Source organism: Oreochromis niloticus, linkage group LG11 (assembly GCF_001858045.2).
Source record: "Oreochromis niloticus isolate F11D_XX linkage group LG11, O_niloticus_UMD_NMBU, whole genome shotgun sequence".
Classification (NCBI taxonomy): Eukaryota; Metazoa; Chordata; class Actinopteri; order Cichliformes; family Cichlidae; genus Oreochromis; species Oreochromis niloticus.
The window spans coordinates 10,436,818-10,456,931 of record NC_031976.2 but is presented as its reverse complement, the minus strand read 5'-3'; the positions used below and the strand labels follow the sequence as shown (position 1 = coordinate 10,456,931).

At 39.0% G+C, this 20,114-nt stretch overlaps 2 protein-coding genes across 7 annotated transcripts in view; one reads left to right on the top strand and one right to left on the bottom strand.

The window, feature by feature from the left end:
* rbms3 (RNA binding motif, single stranded interacting protein) overlaps window positions 1-2,227 on the top strand; it is a 157,034-nt gene extending 154,807 nt beyond the window's left edge. For all 5 annotated transcript variants that reach the window (XM_019364888.2, XM_019364887.2, XM_013270446.3 and 2 more), the window contains one exon: window positions 389-2,227. In XM_019364888.2, the coding sequence (XP_019220433.1) occupies window positions 389-392 (4 nt within the window). In that variant the 3' untranslated portion in view covers window positions 393-2,227. The remainder of the gene's footprint in view (window positions 1-388) is intronic.
* An 833-nt stretch (window positions 2,228-3,060) lies between these two features.
* Window positions 3,061-13,332, bottom strand: entpd3 (ectonucleoside triphosphate diphosphohydrolase 3). 2 transcript variants are annotated; one of them, XM_005450578.4, is made up of 10 exons: window positions 13,154-13,332; window positions 10,699-10,836; window positions 9,970-10,087; window positions 9,589-9,748; window positions 7,724-7,883; window positions 7,383-7,610; window positions 6,455-6,718; window positions 6,256-6,366; window positions 5,184-5,312; window positions 3,061-4,423 (listed from the first exon to the last, which is right to left on the bottom strand). In XM_005450578.4, the coding sequence occupies exons 2-10, from the start codon at window positions 10,831-10,833 to the stop codon at window positions 4,235-4,237; spliced, it is 1,494 nt and encodes a 497-aa protein (XP_005450635.1). In that variant the 5' UTR covers window positions 10,834-10,836; window positions 13,154-13,332; the 3' UTR covers window positions 3,061-4,234. The 2 variants fall into 2 exon arrangements, with proteins under 2 accessions (XP_005450635.1, XP_025767357.1); XM_025911572.1 differs by lacking the exon at window positions 13,154-13,332 and adding an exon at window positions 10,949-12,626.
* Window positions 13,333-20,114: the final 6,782 nt, after the last annotated feature.

Genomic DNA, 20,114 nt, shown 5'->3' with positions numbered 1-20,114 from the left:
GTTTAATTTAGGAAAGAAACTGTCTTATTACAGTTTTGAAATGCACTAAAGCTCTGTTTCCTAAGTCCGTGTAGCAACGACTGTAAAGCATGTTGTTTGTCTGCACAGCTATAAAGGACTGCAGTACAATTTCCACACTATGCCGCGTTTTTTCTGTTTTGGTCACAGATGCATGGCAACCTTTGTTTGCAAAATTCTCCTTCTGGCTTTTTATCTTTTTCCTGGTGTTTATCTTGTTTTTCTGCCTCCTAGATAACCAACGGGTAGTTTCCTTTACACATAGTGATTGAACAAAGACTGTTGTGCCTACTTACAAAACAAAAACGGTAACATTGTTCACGGATCCCTCAGTCACGTCCTCACTCACTGACTTTTCTGTCTCTTTTAGATAACAGGATTGGTAGGAATCATTGCTGCATTGCCTTTAGGAGGACTGCACGAAGGCGCTGGAGACGCAGAGTATCAAAATGAAACGGGACAAAACAAAAAACAAAAACAGAGGTGACATGGACATCACTGACGGGAGAATGCTTCCACTGTGCACGGGCACCAAATAAAAGACAAAACGATGAAAAAAAATATCTTTCTTACCTGGTTGAACTAAGAAAAAGACAGAAGAAAAAGCAAATGATGGTTTGCTAGACTCAAAGACAACGAAATCAATGGCAGTCTCCAACTTTGAGTTTTCATTTTTCACCATGAGACTGGACTTTGCCTCCAAAGGAAAAAAAAAAACAGATAAGGGGACATAAAGAGAAATCTAAAGTCAACCAACTGTACAGAAAAAAAAATGAACATTTGAATGTGCAGGTAGATTTTCAGACTTTTTTATTAAAAATAGAAGGAAGCCAAGTCTTGAACAAAAACGGGCTGTCTTCCTTTGATATTAAGCTACATTATTTTCATTCTTTTTATTATTTGAGTAGTTTTCTAGAATATCAGTGTTTTCGTAAATCTTTATTGCCTTAATTTTCTCAAACTTTGGGAAAAAAAAAGTTTCCAAGTGTTGAATTATTTAAAAAAAGGACTGAGTTGTTGAATGATTTTTTTTTAAAGGGTTCTTTGAGTTTATGAGAGCCTCAGAAATGAAATCTACAAAGCTATCTGTATAAGACAAAAAAAGGTTGTATTTGTATGAAGGTGATTTTAAATTATGTGGTACAGTGCAGGTGATGTTGGTTGACTAGGGAAAAAAATTCTTTTACAACTTGTGGGAACGGTCAGCCCACCGCTTCCTGGAAATGCAGTTTAGTTCAATCATGGGAAAGAAATTCAGTTTCTCCACCACTTTTTTTTGTATTTTTATTTTTTTTTTATTGCGGTGCTTTTAAAAGTTTTTCCTTTGCCTGCTTGCTTGTCTCATTGCAAAAAGAAAAAGGAACATTTCTGACTTTGAGAAAAAGCAGAGAAAAAAAGCTAGGATTTTTAAATGTGCAAAAAGCAATAGTTTTAGTAAAACTGTTGACAGTTTCTTGAGTCTTTCTTAACTGTTGAACAAAAATACAGCCCGCGGGTGGCATATTTTATACCAAAGATGAAGAAACTAGGTTGTAAAGAGATCTTCCTGTTGCTTTTACTTAATTTTTTCCACTTTGAATCTGCTTTTTGGTTTTTGTCAAGCTGTTGCTGTGTGAAATGATCAGTGAATGAGAGCATGCAGTTGGTCCTTTAGCACATTTGCCTCAATCGGACGAGATGTTTTGTGCATCATGTGATCAAACTACCACCGCATCTAAAAGCCTGTGGAATCCTGGTGAAAAAGCTGCTTTTTATTAGACACCCAACGACATCCTGCCGAGGCCTCATCGACTGACCTTACATACCAACGCCGAGACGGCACAGCTCGCGATGAATGCTTCCCAAAATATGACAGATTTAATTGTTTTGCATAATCTAAGTCCAACTCACTGTTTTGTCTCGTTCTTGCCAAACACAAGCCACTGAAAATGTGAGCAGGTCGATGATCTCTGTGAGAGGAAAGGGCATTCCTGTTGAACGAAATGATTTCAGCTTATATATATTCTCCTAAAAAATGAGGAGAATTACTTTTGTTGCCTTTACTTTTTGTTTTTTTTTTCTCTTTTTGATGATTACGTGTGAGCTGCTAAACACTTTTCAGTATTGGGGATTGAGGTTGTCTTATGTTGGGTCTCCGTGGAATATTTGCACCTCCAGAATGACTGTAATTGATCATTTTAAGCCAGAATAAAGATGAAAGAAACACAAACGCGCATTATTGTGCTTAGAGAATATCGGTTGAGAACAGAAGAAATATTAAGATGAACTTTAACTGGCTCGCACTGGCTCTGAGGTCACGCCCTCGAAGACCTACACACCTTGACTTTCCACCAATGAAAGGAAGCTAAGGAGAGACACAGGAAACGAATTGTCATAGGGGAAAACAAAATTGGTTTAACCAAAATCAAATGGATAGAAACAGGGGTAGGGAGTGAAAGAGAGTAGAGAACTCAAAAACAAAAGTAATATTTATAAGATCTTTTTTTTGTACAGGTGTGTACAAGAAGATGCAACAGAAGTAACTTAGCTATTTTTTTATTTGCTTGGTCACATGCCTCCCATGTCTTTAAAATTGTGATTTTGAGAGTGTCTGTAGAACCAGTGGGTATTCCTGTAGCTTCAGATGTGTCTTTTTGTTTTTCTTTGTTTTTTGTTTTTTTCTTTTTAGACGAAACTTTCAATAAAAAAATAACAAAAACGAAATCAAATCCGTACTCGTCCTGGATATTCTGCAGGAACAACACACTACCACTGGAGTGTGCTATTGTTTTCTGTGGAAGGAAAGTCCGTTGGTGTGCACACGCGTGCAATTTTACTAAGTGACCAAGGTAAGTTCACACACGCAAATTGGTTTTAACTGCTGTAAAGGATTAAAAAAGCTTAAGCGTTTAGTTTCAACAAGCAAGATTATGAAGCTACAGCCCCAAAAGATGCAGTTAGTTGAGAAGTTTATTACATACAGTACTGACAAGAGAGCTCATTATTGCCAAAGCAGAAACAGTGCAAGCAGTCTGCATCAAATGAGAATCATGCATCATTTTCTCCAGTGCAATGACAACAAAATGTCAAGAGACAGTTTTATTCATGCAGTTTAGTCATACATCATACTTGCTGTCCCTGTGAACAAATTACTGGCATGAAATCTTTATTTTTATTCATTATTTTTTCTTTATAAAGAAATAATAAATAACGAGGAAAGTACCAAAATATTACTTTGTAACAGTTGCCAGTTTCATCTACCAGCTGGATCAGCAGGATGTAAAAACAAAGTCCATCCATCCATCCATGTGCTACACCACTAATGGAGTCATTGCTAACAGGGCTTAATTTTTTTTTCCCCCAAACTGCTCCATTTATACAACTGAATGAACCACTTGTGTACGACTATCCAACAGTACTTTGCTCAGAATGCAAGCCTTTTATAACTCACTGCAGCAATATACGACTATGATGCATTTAGTTAAAACAAGAGAAGCACGTAGAACTGCTGTAGCACTGAATGACTTTCTGTGATGACCAAAATTAGTTAAGTAGGTTGTATGTAAATAAACTTTTAAACTGATATGAAAATAATGAGACAATGGCATCATTTATTAGAGAAATGTTAATTCAATAAAGCTATCGTTGTGCGCTTAAGGTTTGGCAATATAAAACAATACATTGAAGCTACAGTACAACCATTTGCTACCATTTTCAGTGCTATAACATGTAAAATAACTAAATAAAAAAACAGTAACTCATGCTCTGGTCTAAAGCGGGCACTCAACTCATTTTGGGAATGCACAACAATAAAAAGCACATGGAGACTGATGGATGCTCTTATATTTTTGTGCTATTTAGACAAACACTGTCACTATTTTGTTGAGCACAGTCAACTAAATTAAAAAAGTACATTAATTTTTGTAAGATTCCCTGAGGTAGAGAATGAAGAGTGGTCTAATACTTTTTAAAGCTGCTTTTACATAATTTATCTGAAGCTAAAATCCCCAAAGATGGCAGCACAACGTACTGCATTGATTTTGAGGCTCTTCAGTTTTGTTTTGTTTTTAACTAAAAGCTAGTTCATGTCTCAACCTGAATAATAACACATTTGATTGTTAACGTCCAGTCCAGGCATCTTGGCACATGCAACTGTAGGATTCTCCGAACCTCTTGCAGAATTACAGCAGTTCCCAGGCCTTTCAATAGCCGGTGATTCCCTCTGTAACCTACGCTCTCAGTAGCAGGTGCGAATGATGATGATGAAAACTAAGACAACAGTCATAATTGTTAGTGCCGAAAACAGGAAGATGAGGCCGGCAAAGACGGGGTTTGACATCGGAGGGATTTTCTTCACTTCAGAAGGAATCATGTTGGACATACTCAGCATGTAGCCCAAACTCCAGCCTATATTAGTTTTCTTTACCTACAGGAAAAGAAAGAAAACATGTAATTTGAATGTTTTACATTTATTAAAACCACATGCTTCCAACACCAGTACACCAACTTGCATGTCAGCGAAATGAAAATCATGAAGTTGTATAATTACAGCTGTAGGGCAAAAGATGAGTCATGGCACCCAAAGAAAAAGAACAGACTGTCTCGTAACTCAAAGTCTTGTAAGAACCTATCAAGCACCAGACATCCCAAACTGCACACTAACGCTATTGTTGGAAATTGGGAGAATTGCCAGCTGTTAAGAAAAAGTCTTGTCTTGAGTGCAAAAGGCCGAACGCTCTTTGCAGTGTGGAAACATTGGTTGTAATCGTTCGTCCTTTATGAATCATGATAATATACCGAGTGTCAAAGACCAGGAATCCCCTTCTGCTGAGGGAGTTTCTTTGTGACAAATTGATGGCATGCCTTCTGCTCTTTAGCTTTTTCATTGCAGACTATTCCTACAACATTAACAACAGTTTCAAGTGGGTGGCGTCATTCACACATAAATGCCAAAGGCAGTTAAATGGCTTCCTGTATTTGTACATGTATCAGCTGTCAACAGCTTTCCAAAACAACTCTCACCAAATTAGTACATCTTACAGTTATATTTCAAGAAGAATAAGAACACAAGCCATCCATAAACTTTGAACAATGGGAGGATTGTAATGTACTAGCTTCATAGAAGGCAGCAGTGAAACTTACAAATAAAGAGTTATTTGTGTCTTATTTGCTGCTGTTTAACCAACCTGTTGTTGAAAGTTAATGTTTTTCCAGGTGTCTGTGTCGAATTTGTATCCATCTGCCAGCAAAGTAAAGACGTAGTGACCTGCGTAACAGTGGGTCTCGATGAATTTGACGTTCTCTTGTGTGTTCAGCTGAAAGAAGGTGAAACAAAGATCAGTTTAACCTGTGCTTGTAATGACAGAAGTAACTTCGTTACTTTTGCACAGCTGCACTCTACAGCTGTGGTTAGCACAAGCATGTCTCTCTCTAAATCACTTTCTTGGCCTGACATTGCCTTTGTCACGGTCCACTTTATTAAGTATACCTCTTCAACTAGTCAGCACAAATACCTAATTGGTCACATGGCAGCTACTCAGTGCATTGAAGTTCAAACTGAGCAACAAAATAGAGGGTCAGGGAGATGATTTCAAACATGGTGTTGGTGGTGAGAAAGGGTGCTCTGAGGTTTTTAGAAACTGCACATCTACCGGGAGTTTCTCTGCACAACCATCTCGAGGGTTTACAGAGAATACTCTGGAAAAAGAGAAAATATCCAGTGAGTGGTATTTCTCTGGGGAAAAATACCTTGTTGATTTCAGAGGTCATCTGAGAATGGCCAGACTGCTTAGAGGAAAGGGAACAGTAACTAAAATAACCACTTGTGGCATGGTTGCTGGATGCCAGACAACCAGGGTATACAAAAGCACAGGCTCACTAAAGGACAAGATAAAAGTGGTCTAATGACCCTGGATTTCTGCTGTGACATTCAGATGATAGGGCCGCACTTTGGTGCAAAAAACCTGCTGCTTTGTATTAATGGTTCAACGTGGTGTTGAGGATATTTTCTTGGCATATTTCGGGCCCCTTAGTACCAACTGATCCTCCTTTAAAAGCCACAGTTTTGAAGGTGGAAGGTGGTACACCTTTCTAGCCACACTACAAAGGTGTTCCTAATAGAGTGTCCAGTCTGTGTATATTACTAGTAAAAAATGTGGGGACACGAGCAATAAGAAGATGTGGGCGCACAGCCATTGTACATGATTTCTGTTCTTCCTCACCTTAATTTCTTGATTTTCTATCTGTATGAAAACTTACCGTTGCCCAGTTTTTGTGGCAGAAGTTCCTAACTGAGGTGTTGAAGTGATTAATGTCTGATGTGCCATTCAACTGCAGAGCCAAGGCAGTCCAGAAGAATCCAGCGTATGCCTGGTAGGACCAGCAGAAACACACACACTAGGTTGTTTTGCATCGTGATCTATTTGCTTTCATGTGTTATATTTGCACTGCGTGTTACCAGGAAATCTCCGGTGACTGGTGGCTGCTCCACCCCATTGAAGGAACACTGAGACGAGGAGCAGTTCTTGAAATCAAATATGGATTTCACTACTTTCCCACAGCCGTCTGAGTCGCCACCACCAAAGAAGGTCAACTCTTGAATGGGGTCGTAGTTTTGCGGTTTCTTTGTACACTGTGACTCAAAAATTGATGATGCTTTTTTGGTAGTATTGAAACCTTTAGGATAGCAGGGGTTTGCTATGTTTTTGGGGTTAGATGATTGCTGGAAAATAAAAATTAAAAAAAAATATACGTCAAAAGATGATTTGTTAAGAAGAACGCAAAATCTATAAATAAATAGGACAGAAAAAGACCCCAACCCTGAACTGGATAAGAGGAAGAAAATGAATGGATGGATATTTGTTATGCCTTTACAGGCACATTATCTCCACTCTGTAGGGCTTATTTCTTTAAATTATACAACACCGCATACAAAGTCTGATGTAAACAGAAACTATGAGGTTAAGCTGTCATACCATCACTCTGATGCACATTCAGCATATTTCTTGTAGAATTACTATTAGTTTCAAGAATGAAGCTATGAATTACCAGAAATGATGCATTTCTCTCAGATTGACGACAATCACGGTTCGATCAATATTCTTAATGACATAATGCATCCCTGGATCCTTTGGCTGTTAGCAGCTCAGGGACAACAACGTTCACTAATCATTCCACAAATTGGCCATTAATGGATTTCGCAGTGCACATGCGTGCAAAGAGCCAGACGTTCCCACTGCACTTAAACGATAACACAGTAACGCATAACAATCTAAGGAAAGAACCACCACTCTTGTAGTACCTTAGGAATATGAGAGTCCAGTGAAAGACAATATTTTTTTTTTCTGTGCATACTCGCAAAAGAAACAGAGGAAAAAGTCATTCACCTGGACTAATTTCTGCAGAACCAACTTCCCAGCTTCATTTTTGCCATAGCAGAGGAAACTGTGTGTGTAGACATTGTAAGGGTAACCATACAGTTTGACACGCAGGTAGTCTTGTCCCTTGAGATCATCCTGGACCGCAAAGGCAATCTGTGTTGATGCTCCGCCAAGATCCATGGAGCCCACAGTCTTTGCTCCCTGTGGCCGTACGTATGCATTCCATACGTTTTTCTGCAAATATAATGAAGATTAATAAACGATGAAACACATAATAGCAGATTTACGAAGCTGCAATTATCTTGTTTTTTGGGCAATCGATCAGACAGATGAAGGCTGTGTCATACCTCTACCAAGTTTCCCATTAGGTAGTTGACAGTGATCCAGCCATAAAGCCCTTCTTCCTGCCCAGTGATGACTGAAGCATTTTGAAACATGAAGGGGAGGGAACTCAGGTATTGTCTGAGTTTCGCCAGGACTTTATTGGCCCTCTGTTCATCTTTCATTCTTAACAGCACAGCAGAAAACAGAAGTATTAGACATCACACTAGAAACAAACGTTAAAAAATGGAATCACTATCATTAAAGAAGCAGGTAAAGATTTCGCCAAATAGACGTATTTGCTGTTTTAGATGCTATTATTTGCTATTATTTTTATTTTCAACTCATCTACACCAGAAGTCATGATGGTAGCCTAGAAGGCTTGGCTCTGTTTTTTAAAATGAGATCAGTATGTCACTTTAAAAACGTTTACATGTGCACATATTTTGGAGCAGAGGCTTTCTCCTGGAAACCTTTCAAACAAGCCAAGCTTCTTCAACCTTTTTTAAATGTTTCTGTCATTAACTCTGTTTTATGTGTGGGTTTTATTTATATTTGTTTGTTTTGTTTTGGTCTTTCTGCTGTTTCTCTGAGCATTGCACAATCTGAGTTTGGGGTGGATTTGCTGGAAAGTCCACCCCTGAGAAGATTGGCAACTGTCTTAATAGTTTTCCACTCGTGAATAATCGTTCTCACTGTACAATTATGGATTTTATAATAAGATGTCTTTCCTGCTTGGCGTCGTGCTGACACAAACCTAAATGCTCTAAACCAGGGGTGTCGAAGTCCAGGCCTCGAGGGCCGGTGTCCTGCAGGTTTTAGATAACACCCTGGGTCAACACACCTGAATCAAATGATTAGTTCATTACCAGGCCTCTGGAGAGCTTCAAGACAAGTTGAGGAGGTAATTTAGCATTTAAATCTGTGTTGGATGAAGGGCACATCTAAAACCTGCAGGACACCGGCCCTCGAGGCCTGGAGTTCGACACCTGTGCTCTAAACCAATAAACTGCCAAAACATCTTCTTTTATAGATGTGCTCACACTTGCTGATGAGCAGTTAATCAGATGCATTTGATCCGCAGTGCCTGGAAGCAACGAGGTGTGTTCATCTATTTAAATAATGTTAGAATCTGGACCAGATGTTTTGTTTTTTAAATTATGCTAAAGAGGATGTACTTTTTCACATGACTGTAAATCGTTTCATGCAAACTAATCAACCTTTTTTTGTATGTTTGTTATACTTTAACAACAATATACTCTGTCCCCTACTTCTACGTAGAAGGTCTGCCTTTGTCATCATCTTTCCTTGGGCTGGAAAGTATGAAAAGCCATATTTGATCCCAGGCCCAGAGTTGGACACATGTGATCGAAATTCCTAAGTTTTGTCCTGCCCTTTAGTCTGGATGTATTTTTATTGCTGGGGCTTCCCCAGGCATCCAGAGGGAGGGGGATTATCCATCAGGCAAAAGGGGGGAATTATAAGACACAAAGCTGTACTGTGAAGCAGACATCCCTTTTTGTCTCTTGAATGCTTGCACAGCAAAATCGGCATTCATAATTCAGCACCAATGAAGTTGGTTCAATCCACAGCACATATTTGAAAGTATTAAATACATCACTTTAAGAACATTTCTGCATCTCTGTCTTGATATTCTCATCTTTAAAAATCATACAATATACCCATTAAAAATTCACACTACACACACATAAAGTCACAGATCTAAATATTATGCTTTTTAAGAATGTCTTTATTTTTATTATGTCTTGCAGTTCTTTAGTCATCAGCTCACTCTTCAGTGCATGAAAGGTCAAGAAAATCCTAAAATTAATTAATTAAAAAAACACTTTTGACACTTTAATAATAATATAAGTAATCAAAAGCTTCTTACTGTAGTAGTCTCATTCCAGCTGTAGCGCCGAGAAACAGGCGCGTACTGTTGTGTTTTGTTGGAGGAATGGTTTTAGTGACGATGTCCATGCATTTCTTAAATCCTGCCATTGTCTTATCATCGCTCCCGGGGTTAACCTTCATGTCGGAGATGGCATTACCTGAGGACACAAATCCAAGCTAAAATTCTTGCGTGTGTGTAGAATGTCTCCAATTTAAAACACACTCTTTATGTTGTTTCTTCTGTTTGCAAAAGCCTAAAAAGAATTTACCAGCAAGAATTGACCCCCCACCCCACACAAACACACACACACGCACACATTTTCAGTTTCGTCAAGTTTAGTCAAAATGTAATTTCCTCTCTTTCTTATATGTGACTCACCATCAACTTTACAGTTTAATGTCTCAGTCACTATTCCTGTTTCGTTCTCCTTCGCTCCTGGCCATTCGTACAGGTACACATTGGAACGAGATGAGCCAGCGTCTATCACTATGCCGTACTGACAGGAAGAAGGAAGGAAAAAATGTTATTGCACAAGCGTTTTCCAATCAGTCTAGCAGGTTGCTGTCTATTAAGCACGGAGTAGCCACCGTGACTTTCATCAGGCCTCTGTGTGAAAGATGTTGCGTAAAAGCCTATTTTCTTTATGAAGATATAGTGGGGTAATGGTATCCTTAGCAAAATAGAAAGCCTAAAATTAGAGAAGTGTGAGAACTGCGCAAGTGAAAAACCACTGGCACACTCCTGTTGAAAAAGCATACACACATACACAAAAAGAGAACTGACAAACACGCAGAACAGCATCTGAAACTCATCACAACGAGTTTTTTTTTCCTCTTTTTTTTTAGCCCTTGTTTGAAAAAGCTTTCGGTTCTAATTAAAAGGAGTAGGGGAAATAGCAATACGGCCAACGTGCCTGTTTGTTTTGAATGCCATTAACAGTACACGCAAAGGTAAATGTGTTTCATCAGAACCGCCACTCATCGCCAAGCAGACTGATGAGGAATCCCCCGTCTCTGATCCTGACTTCAGTGCAGTTTTTGTATGTTATGTCTTTATAACAGCATGCATATTTATATTTGCATCCTGCAGTATTGTGCTGATGCTCACCTCTTTGCTGTATTCTAAAAACCTCCAAGTGTCCTGGATGACAGCAACGGCAATGAGGGCAGCAATGCTGGTCAAGAGGAGCAGCATCACTCCTGCTATCCGACACTTGTAGCCCATTTTGTGTTTGGAAGCCATTTCCTGTTGGCAAGAAATAGGGTTAAAGAAGATGTGTGGTTCTCACTAAAAGCATCTTAGCTCTCAAGGTGAAGATGTGCAGATGTTTAAAAAAGTCATGAGTCGTAACAGTGACCTGGACTGCTACAGATGAGTAAGCGCTCGCAAGCCAAACGGATGCTTAACCAAATCCAAATCAGAGGGAGGTTGTTCAGTCAGAAGAAATCTTTTAGGGAGAAAGCACTAAAATGCAAAAAATAGATACATTTCTGTTTGTCGTGTTTAGTTTTTTTGTTTTTTGGCTACGATTATACATCAAACACAAGCATGCAACATGAAATGCAGCTTTTTTTCCCATGTGCGCATACATAGGCTACACACAATTTAAACCTTTAAAGCTACTCCCATAAACATTGTGCAATATATGAAAACATATATTCATCACTTTGCAAGGACTCATTAAATTCAAAAACATCCTTTTATTCATGAAATTCACTAACAGATGAATATGCCAGTGGATATGAGTAATGTTTGTTATTCAACCAATAATCAGTTATAATCATGTTATTTAAATTTGCTGAAACTGCCACACCGCACTATTCTGCTCATGTTATGTTCACATGTGATTGCATCACTGTTATTGCAGCTATTTGTCAGTATACAGCCGTTAGGTAATCCTGCCTCAGCCTTGTCAAAACTGTCCTCACCAGACTGACAACCACTTAGGCGGAACCCTAGTTCTGTGTCTCTCCTGTTTATTGTCCATTTAAGCTTCATAAATCCAGGAATAAAATTGTCTGCCTGACTCCTCTGCTATAAGCAATAACAACAATGACAACACCAATGTTTGTTAATCTACATAACTCTAAAGTTACCACAGCAACTTCTGTAGAAACAAGCAGGCTAAAGGTGCTCGACAAGGTGCGATCACAACTGGCTGACATGGCAACAAGCGAGTCTAATGTTTCTGATACATGTTGCCCGCAAGGTGCTTGACGTTTCGGAGCCATGTGTGCAATACACTTTCTGGGCTTTCACTTTTGAGTGTCTCTTCTTTGTAACTGTGTGCTTAACATTTCCCGGAGCTGTTTCCAAAACAAAGAGATGCAAGCAAAGTGTCAGCCAGTACATGAAGAGAAATAGCAACCTATCTGTTTTTGCTGTGTCTATGTTGCATTCACTACAAAGTATGCTTCTGTAACTACATGAAATTATATCCAATCAACCTGCCAAGACAAAGACAGTACAAGTTCTTACACTCCAAGCAGCTCACAATGAAAACAAACATAAGGAGGCATGAGTGACTGTGTGTGTGAGGATGGAACATAAAACATTCTATAAAGTAATGATGCGTATAAGTAAATAATATTATTAATTTGCAGTTAAGAAACGATGTGTCTTTTGAGCCATTGGTAATGTGAGCTCACTCATCTCTGGCTTTACGGGCTACCATTGCAATGAGCCTGGCTTAAAAACTAAACTGTATTTAAGGTTGTGGGTGATTTTAGTACCACTGAGGCAAACACTTCCCCCCCCCTGTAAAGTAAATTTTAGTTTCAGTTCTTTCCCACACTTTGTCACCTTTTTTTTTTTTTTTACATGCACAGTTGTTATTTGTGGTTTTTAGTAGCATTAATAAGTTTGACATATTGCATATTTACACTGCAGTGCATCTCAGATTTGCTGGATGTAAAGTGTCACACAGTGGAGAAACAACAAGATTAGGCAAACACCACAGTTACTTATAGTTTGTTATTGTAAATGAACCACCTTTTGGGCTTGTAATACAAAGACTTACTGAATACATTCATTGCACTTGACTTGCACCTATTTTATTTTTTTATGTCAATAGTTTTCCCTTTTCTAAAGCTTAAATGTGCAATTACTTTCATTATTATTATTATTATTTTTTACTATCACCTGAGTAGAAATACATGGCTCCTATAGGATTTTGAGTTAGCAGTTGCAAAACTACCCAATATCTATAGAATACACAATGTGATATTACTGGTTCTGCAGTTTACATGAAATTCAGCCAGGTGAATCAACAAGTCATATTGACTCTGTTAACACCCACTCAGTAAAAAATCAGCCATGTGTCGCTGGGAGTCAAATAACTTGAGCTATCTCCCCTGCTTGTAAGGACAGGTTCTTAAGGTGGTGAGGAGCGGATAGAAGCAAATGTGTCTCGCCACACTCTAACGTATTCTGAGTCACGCAGCACAGCGGCACAGTAAAACTAACTTGCCAGTGTTGATTAACCCTTTGATCATGTCTAAATACCTGTTGTGTTCAAAGGTTAAAAAAATAAATGCATGTGAGGAAATGTTTTGTTTCTTACCTTCTAGAGCTGATTTTTAGAGTCTCGTTGAGAAAAGAGAGAGATGGTTCTAAAGAAGGGATGTTGATCTAAAGCAGGAAATGTGGTTGCAGCAAATCAAGAGAGAGAGAAACAGAGAGTGAGAGAGAAGGTGCTCTGAGTGCTCTCAAGAGTGACTGGCCCACAAGAACAGGAGTGGTGTACCCCAACATAAGTCACAGTGCAGGGAGGAGCAATGTATGCAGGACTCCAGTTTTTGCCACTCCCAACGCACCAGTGCAACAAAGCAGCCAGCCTACGAAGCACAGCTGCTTCTTGCTCATTGCCTGCGTCCGGTGATTAAAAACAGATACAAGTATTTGTGAGTATGATGTATGATTTGTGAGGGGGCTGGAGCTGGGATCCTTATTGATGTGATCAATAAGAGAGACTGCAGTGTGGCTGAGGATGTGTTTGGGAACTTATTATACATTCAGGTGTTGCTTAATAGGAGTAAATTATGGGACAATGGAGGCTATGAAAAGCAAATGCGTAAGTGCTGTCAACAGTCAAGGATTTGTTGATAGCTGCATTTGATGCCAAAGTTCTCACAGACAAAACTCTGATTCATGTGTGTGAGAAACATGAGTCATTAATTTCTCTGACACAGCACTGATGGGAAAATGGGAACCTAAGCTGTTATTGCAGCACATTTGTTTGGTTTTTATGGGAAGACAGCAGAGAGTTAAAAGCATACTTTTAATTGTGTTCGCATTGTTCCTACTGCTGAATGTTTTTGTAAGGGCTCATATGTTAAGAGTTTTGCAGCACTATCTGGAAACATGAGCAATGCTTCTCCAGACTGATACACAGACTGATGCATGTGCATCAGTCTGTGTAATATCAGTTAAGGAGTGGAGATACTGTCAGAATGCATCTGTCTACATGCCCAGCCTACTGTAATGACCAAAACACCAGTTAATGCAATATTCCCAAATAATGCTGAGAAGTCAGACACCACTGCATTCTGCTGCTAATTTAAGTATTTTCTATGGTACCCACCCACCAACCCATTTGTTACCTGTAATGCATTTTCATCAGGTTACTTTATGTTTTATGTTGACAGACAACAAATGGTTCCATTGCATTGGAAGTGGTTACTTTGTTATAATACTGCCACTATGGCATGGCCCCCTCACACGTGGGTGCCAGCATCTGGATCTGCTAGTTTGTTTTATGTTCTGGTGGCTTAATCGAAGTTAACACAGTGTTCTGAGTTTTTTGGATATGTGAGCCAAAGCTAACAAAGGTATTTCAGATCATTGTCCCTGCTGCACAACACAATTTTTACTGGGCTTTAGGTCAAAAACTGAGAGCTGAAAATTCTCCTTCAGGACTTTCAGGTAGAGAGCAGAATTTGTGGTTCCGCTACACAAAGTCGTCCAGGTCCTGAAGCAGCAAAGCAACCCCAGACCATCACACTACCACCAACATGTTTGACTGGTGGGGTTTTTTGTGTGTGAAACACTGTGTTAGTTTTCTCTATTTGTGAATAATGTCACTCACCACCGTTCACTGGAATCCCAGACCCTTTTGAAATGCTTTGTAACCTTATCCAGCCTGATATATGTCAAGTTCTTTCAGATCATGGCATGAGTTGTTGCTTTTTGAAATCTTTTAGCCTACTTCACTTTGTGAGACAGGTTCTATTTAAGTGGTTTAATCCAGCATGTGTGCCATTAATTAGTCCTGGGTTTATCTTGTCAATTTCATCGACATGATAAAGTCACAAGTGTTCAAGATGCAGTCATAAAACTTCTCAGATGTATAGTAAACACTGAAATGAAGACCCAGTTCAAAGATGGGTGGGGGAGCCCATTGGTACTGTGCTCTCTCTTCATGATGGTAAATTTACAACAGCCTTTTTTTTTTTTAACCACTGAATCTGTTGCCTTTTTAACACTAGCACTGGTTTCTGGGCTGTCTACAAACGAGACACTAGTGGTGTCAGTGAAAGTGAATTACATGTCTGATTCAATGGGCAGTGAATGTATATAAAGTATTTTTGTTGCCTAACGTGAGACCTGAAACCTACTGGCCTGAATTAACCGGAAGAACAGGAAGCTTAAAATTAGATTAGGACCAAGAGATGAAAGAGAAGAAGCAAGTATCTTACATAAAGATTGCATACTTTTTCATAGAGGTAGTACTGCAATACTTCTGTTAAAATGCATGCTCTTTCCAGCTTTGCTGCTTTGCACATGAGTTGTATGGGTTAATTCTGCAGTAAAAAGTAAAAATCCTGCAGCACAGACTAAACAAGTTTGCACCCACATGTCTTCTCGTGTGTAAGGAAACTTGTGAACACAGTGATTTCCTCTTTAATGCAGAAGAAAGCAAAAATGATCAACTCATAGTGAAGAATATATGTATATAAGTACATATCTTGTGGTGATTTAGGAAGAATTTAGGAACCTCTTAGTAATCATCTCCAATATGTTCATGTTTTATTTCATCCTAAGAAAGTACTGAGTTTCTGCTGTCTGCACAACTAAAGACAAAGTGGAAGTTCCATCATCCTCAGATAATCAGTGCTGTTTATAGCCTACTAGGATTTGTAGAGCCACCAAGACATATTCTCACTAATTGTTTATGTCTCTTTCAGTGCTTTTAAAATACATTAAACACCCTGATGAATCTCTACAGCAGGTCACAGGGCAGCACAGAGATTGGTTTAGAAGCTCTTAATGCATCGTTGATAAATTAGCTTGACAGACCCATACTTGCATGCATATGCTGCACATAATGACAGCATTATGCGGTGTCAACTTATCAGATAATTACACCTCAGGCCTCTAATGTATGGGTGTAGGAGGCTGGTCCACTTTAAACCCTGCTGCCTCCATTTCCCTTCACGCACAGCCACTCCCACCTCATCTCCCCATCTACCTAACTATTTCAACAGGGCTGACTCTCACAGGGAGCCACTGTGTGAAACTCTTTATGGCCAGCTACATTGTACACAACACTCTTCTCCACCACTGCTTGACAGAAAGTAGTCCCCAGACTAGCCCAGGACAAACCCATATCTCTTACATGTCAAAGCTGTGTACCACTCAGCACGCTGCAATTGAATTATCAAAAAGGAAACTCTTATCCTTGTAGAATTACAGATATCAGAGTTAACAGCAATCAGTGCACATTTCAACATGGTGCAAATATGCTGGCCATGTAATGGGATCTCTGTGGTCTCAAACGCATTGTGATTTGAGATTCAGTTACGTGCTGATGGCTACTAGATTATAATGTTTTCCCATCTGATCCCTCCCAAGTGAAACAGCATCTTGGGCATGCTTTCAGGAAAAACCTCACATACAAGATATTTGAAGGCTGCTGAGCCTAGTGGGCTGACAGCATGGACTGGACGAGACCAACACATCAGGGCTCAAATATGCATTTTCAATATGAGATTATGTCACAATTTGTAGTTTTCTGTTCTGATCTGTTTCTATCTCTTCAAATAATTATGCACTGCAATAAAAACATGCTTTGCTCTGTGTTAGCACTCTGTACCTAGTTTGGCACAAAGCATAGGCTTCACATCACAAGTTACACTTTGCAGCTAAGAATTGATCTTAGAAAAACATTCACAGGTCCTGCCCTTCCTGCCTTTATGTGTCTCCCACCTTTGCAATTGCCTGCTCTGCCCCAGTGTGCTGCACCTATGAGTGATTCCCTTCCCTTGTATTCAAAATGTGTTTTTCCTCTGTCCTTTGTCAGCTCGCTTTTGTTTATGTACGCAGCACTTCAGTAATACTGCTCTTGCATTGGAATTCCCATGTGCCTAACCCTGTTTTGCCTTTTGGCTTTTGCCTCTGCTTGTTCCAGGTTTTGTCTGCTTTGATCACAGGTTGATCACCTGTGGAACAAACCGTGCTTTACCTCAGTGAAGTGGTGAGCTCTCATGTGGTCTCTCATACATTTCAGTCCTGTGTTGTTACAACAGGAATGCTGGTTACATAAAAAAGAAGGCTGATCTTTAACTATCTCTTTGAGACCTATTGAATTCACTGCTGTTTCTACGCTCATTCTTTTATTTCCTTTTTATCAACCAATCACACCCTGTGAAAGAATGCATCATACTAAGGTTACCAAGCACCTAGCTAAGATAAAAGTTTCCTTCCTGTCTAAGATTCCTTCCTTGAAAATGTTTGCACTCTCTGACAGGATTCTCTACTGTCCAGAAAACAAAGGAAATGAGCGCAGACATCATAGAGGGACAAATAAACGAAAGACTGATAGATATGTGATTGCAATGCAGTATAGTTGCACAGGGCCTAGAAAACTGTGATAAATAGTAAAGTTAGTTCTTTTTCTGGACTGAAGCAGTACTGGGGATTTTATGCTAAGTCAGAGGAAAAACACCAATAGTTTCGATCATTTATTTCAAATAAAAATATGACAGGGAGGCTGAGAACATACTGTGCAGATGCAGACACTGTCAGAATCTGCAATAAAGGGGTCAAAGGCAAATAGAGCAGTCCAAGGTAAGCTCCTCTACCATGCTTTGACATAAAGATAATATTGACAGTTGGACACGGCATGGTTGTAGTAGTTAAGGAGGGAACAAAATATGTTTGGCAAATGAATTTTCTCAACTTTCTATGAAACAAAAATCCACTTTATCCTAAAAACAAGCTCACTAAATTTGCCTCTACGTTCCCCCAAGATAAGAGGCATGTGAAATGCAGTCATAAATCAGTGCATTCCTGCTGCGACTTCACTCCAGCTTCCCCTAAAAGGTTTGTGCTGTTGCTCAAATGTTACTGAATTCAACTGAAAGACTTTCTTTGAAACTTTTAATAGAGATTTCCTAGCGTAAGAGTCCCTGAGATAAACTTTCATATTTTAGTGGTTTTCTGCCTTTGGCCACTTAATATCTGTGCAATCAAAAGTCACTCTGTGCATGTGCACATTCATGTTGAACTGAAGACAAAGAGAGGTTTTTTTTAGACCCTGTTAAAAAACTTTTTCATGAGCAGCGAGTGGAAACTGATTCATAAAATCCAAGTCTTGATTGAAATACGGGAGATTATGCATAAAAATTCCTGAACAGCTGATCAAATACTTTTGTCAGAACCCTCGAATTAAAGCTGGAAGTCTGCACTTGTGTCACATGATGTTTGTTAGATTTAAAATCCACTGTACAGCAGCAACATTACAAAATAAAGTGCCACTGTCCAAAACTGGACCAGAGTTTCTCTTTGATGAAATTACCTTTCTCTGATTTATTTGGATTAAAGGTTAATGTCAGATAGCTTTTGCACTGTCTGTAATACAACCTAATAATATTATACTAATGTTACCCCCCTGTCTCGCCCTGCTCTCTTCTCTTTCTGCTCTCATTTGCAACCTACTGGAGCAGATGGCAGATTCTCCCTGATCCTGGTCCTGCCTGAGATTTCTTCCTGTTAAAAGGGAGTTTTTCCTTCCCACTATGACCAAGTGTTTGCTCATTGTCAGTTGTCTGCTTGTTGAGTCTTACAATATAAAGCACCCTGAGGCAACAATTACTGTAACTTACCACAATATGAATAAAACTAAATTGAATTTAACTACAGAGTACAAACATAAGATTGAAGTAAGTTTACTAAGCATTGAATATTTCTGATTATAAGCTTGATTATTTTAATATGGAATCACAATTTCTCATTGCGGGATGGTTCTCATTTTAAGGTAAGCATTATTTAAAGATGTTACTGTATCAGTATTCAATTAAATTCAATTAAATGTTATTTATATAGGGCTAAATCACAACAGCAGTAACCTTAAGGTGCTTCATATTGTAAGATAAGGGCCTTACAATAATGGAGAGAAACCCCCAACAATCAGACAACTCCCTTTGGTCAAGCACTTGCTCATAGTGTGGAGGAAAATCTCCCTTTTAACAGGAAGAAACCTCCAGCTGAACCAGGCTCAGGGACAGGCAGCCATCTATAAGGACTGAATGGTGCTGAGCAAAGAAGAAAACCAAGCGTCCAGTCTTTCTCCCAAGTCCAACCTGGGAGCTATTTCCACAGAAGAAGAACCTAAAAGCTGAAGGATCTACAACACACTTTTAAACCATTACTCCTGTGTAGCGGTCAGAAATATTGATCATGTGTCTGTTGGCGTCTCCTTGTGGCCAAACTGCAAAATGCATGTCCAGAAACATTTGTAATGCTTGAAGCAAAACTCATTTTTTACACATGTACACTCAGGAGGAGCAGCAATAATGCTGCCAGCAAAATTCTTGTAGAATCCCCAACCAAGAGTCAGTAAAATATGTGCTTCCATCCCCTTCACCCCAAGCGCTCAAATAAATGTTTAATTATTATTGCAAGGTCTTTAGTGATTCTAAAAGCATCTGAGGACTGAGACGATCACTCAGACAAGTCAGCAACTGTGATAACATTAAAGCAGCCTACAAAGGATAACAAAGAAGAACGCAATCTTTGCTTTTATCTCAGTATGAATATGATTTAAACCTCACTTGATTCAGTGTTTTCCCTCTTCAATATGTAAGATTATCACTTCATTCTCACGTAACAATTAAGTGATATTGATGAGTGGAACGTCACTAACATTTTCTGTTAAACTGACACAGTGATAACAAATAAAAATGCTGATTAAAGTAAAGAATTAATAAATAATTCACTGAAGACAAAAGATTATTCATAAAAGACATTTCTTTGCATTATCCTCTCTGTAGATAAAGAGTTAACATTTCACTCAAGTCAAGTGAGTGCCTGGTGGAAGCACATTTTTTATTCATAAAGTCCATACAGGTGAAGATCTCTATTGTAAGCACTTGAAGTAAGACCTCTCAAGTAGCATTGTTATGTCTCGTGTCTCCTGTCATGATTTACAATTTTAACTAAACAGACAGACCATGTGACCTTTTTCTGTTTGGCATTTTCCAAACCAGCCGTATCATTTTTAAAGAGAAGTGTTCCTCTACAAC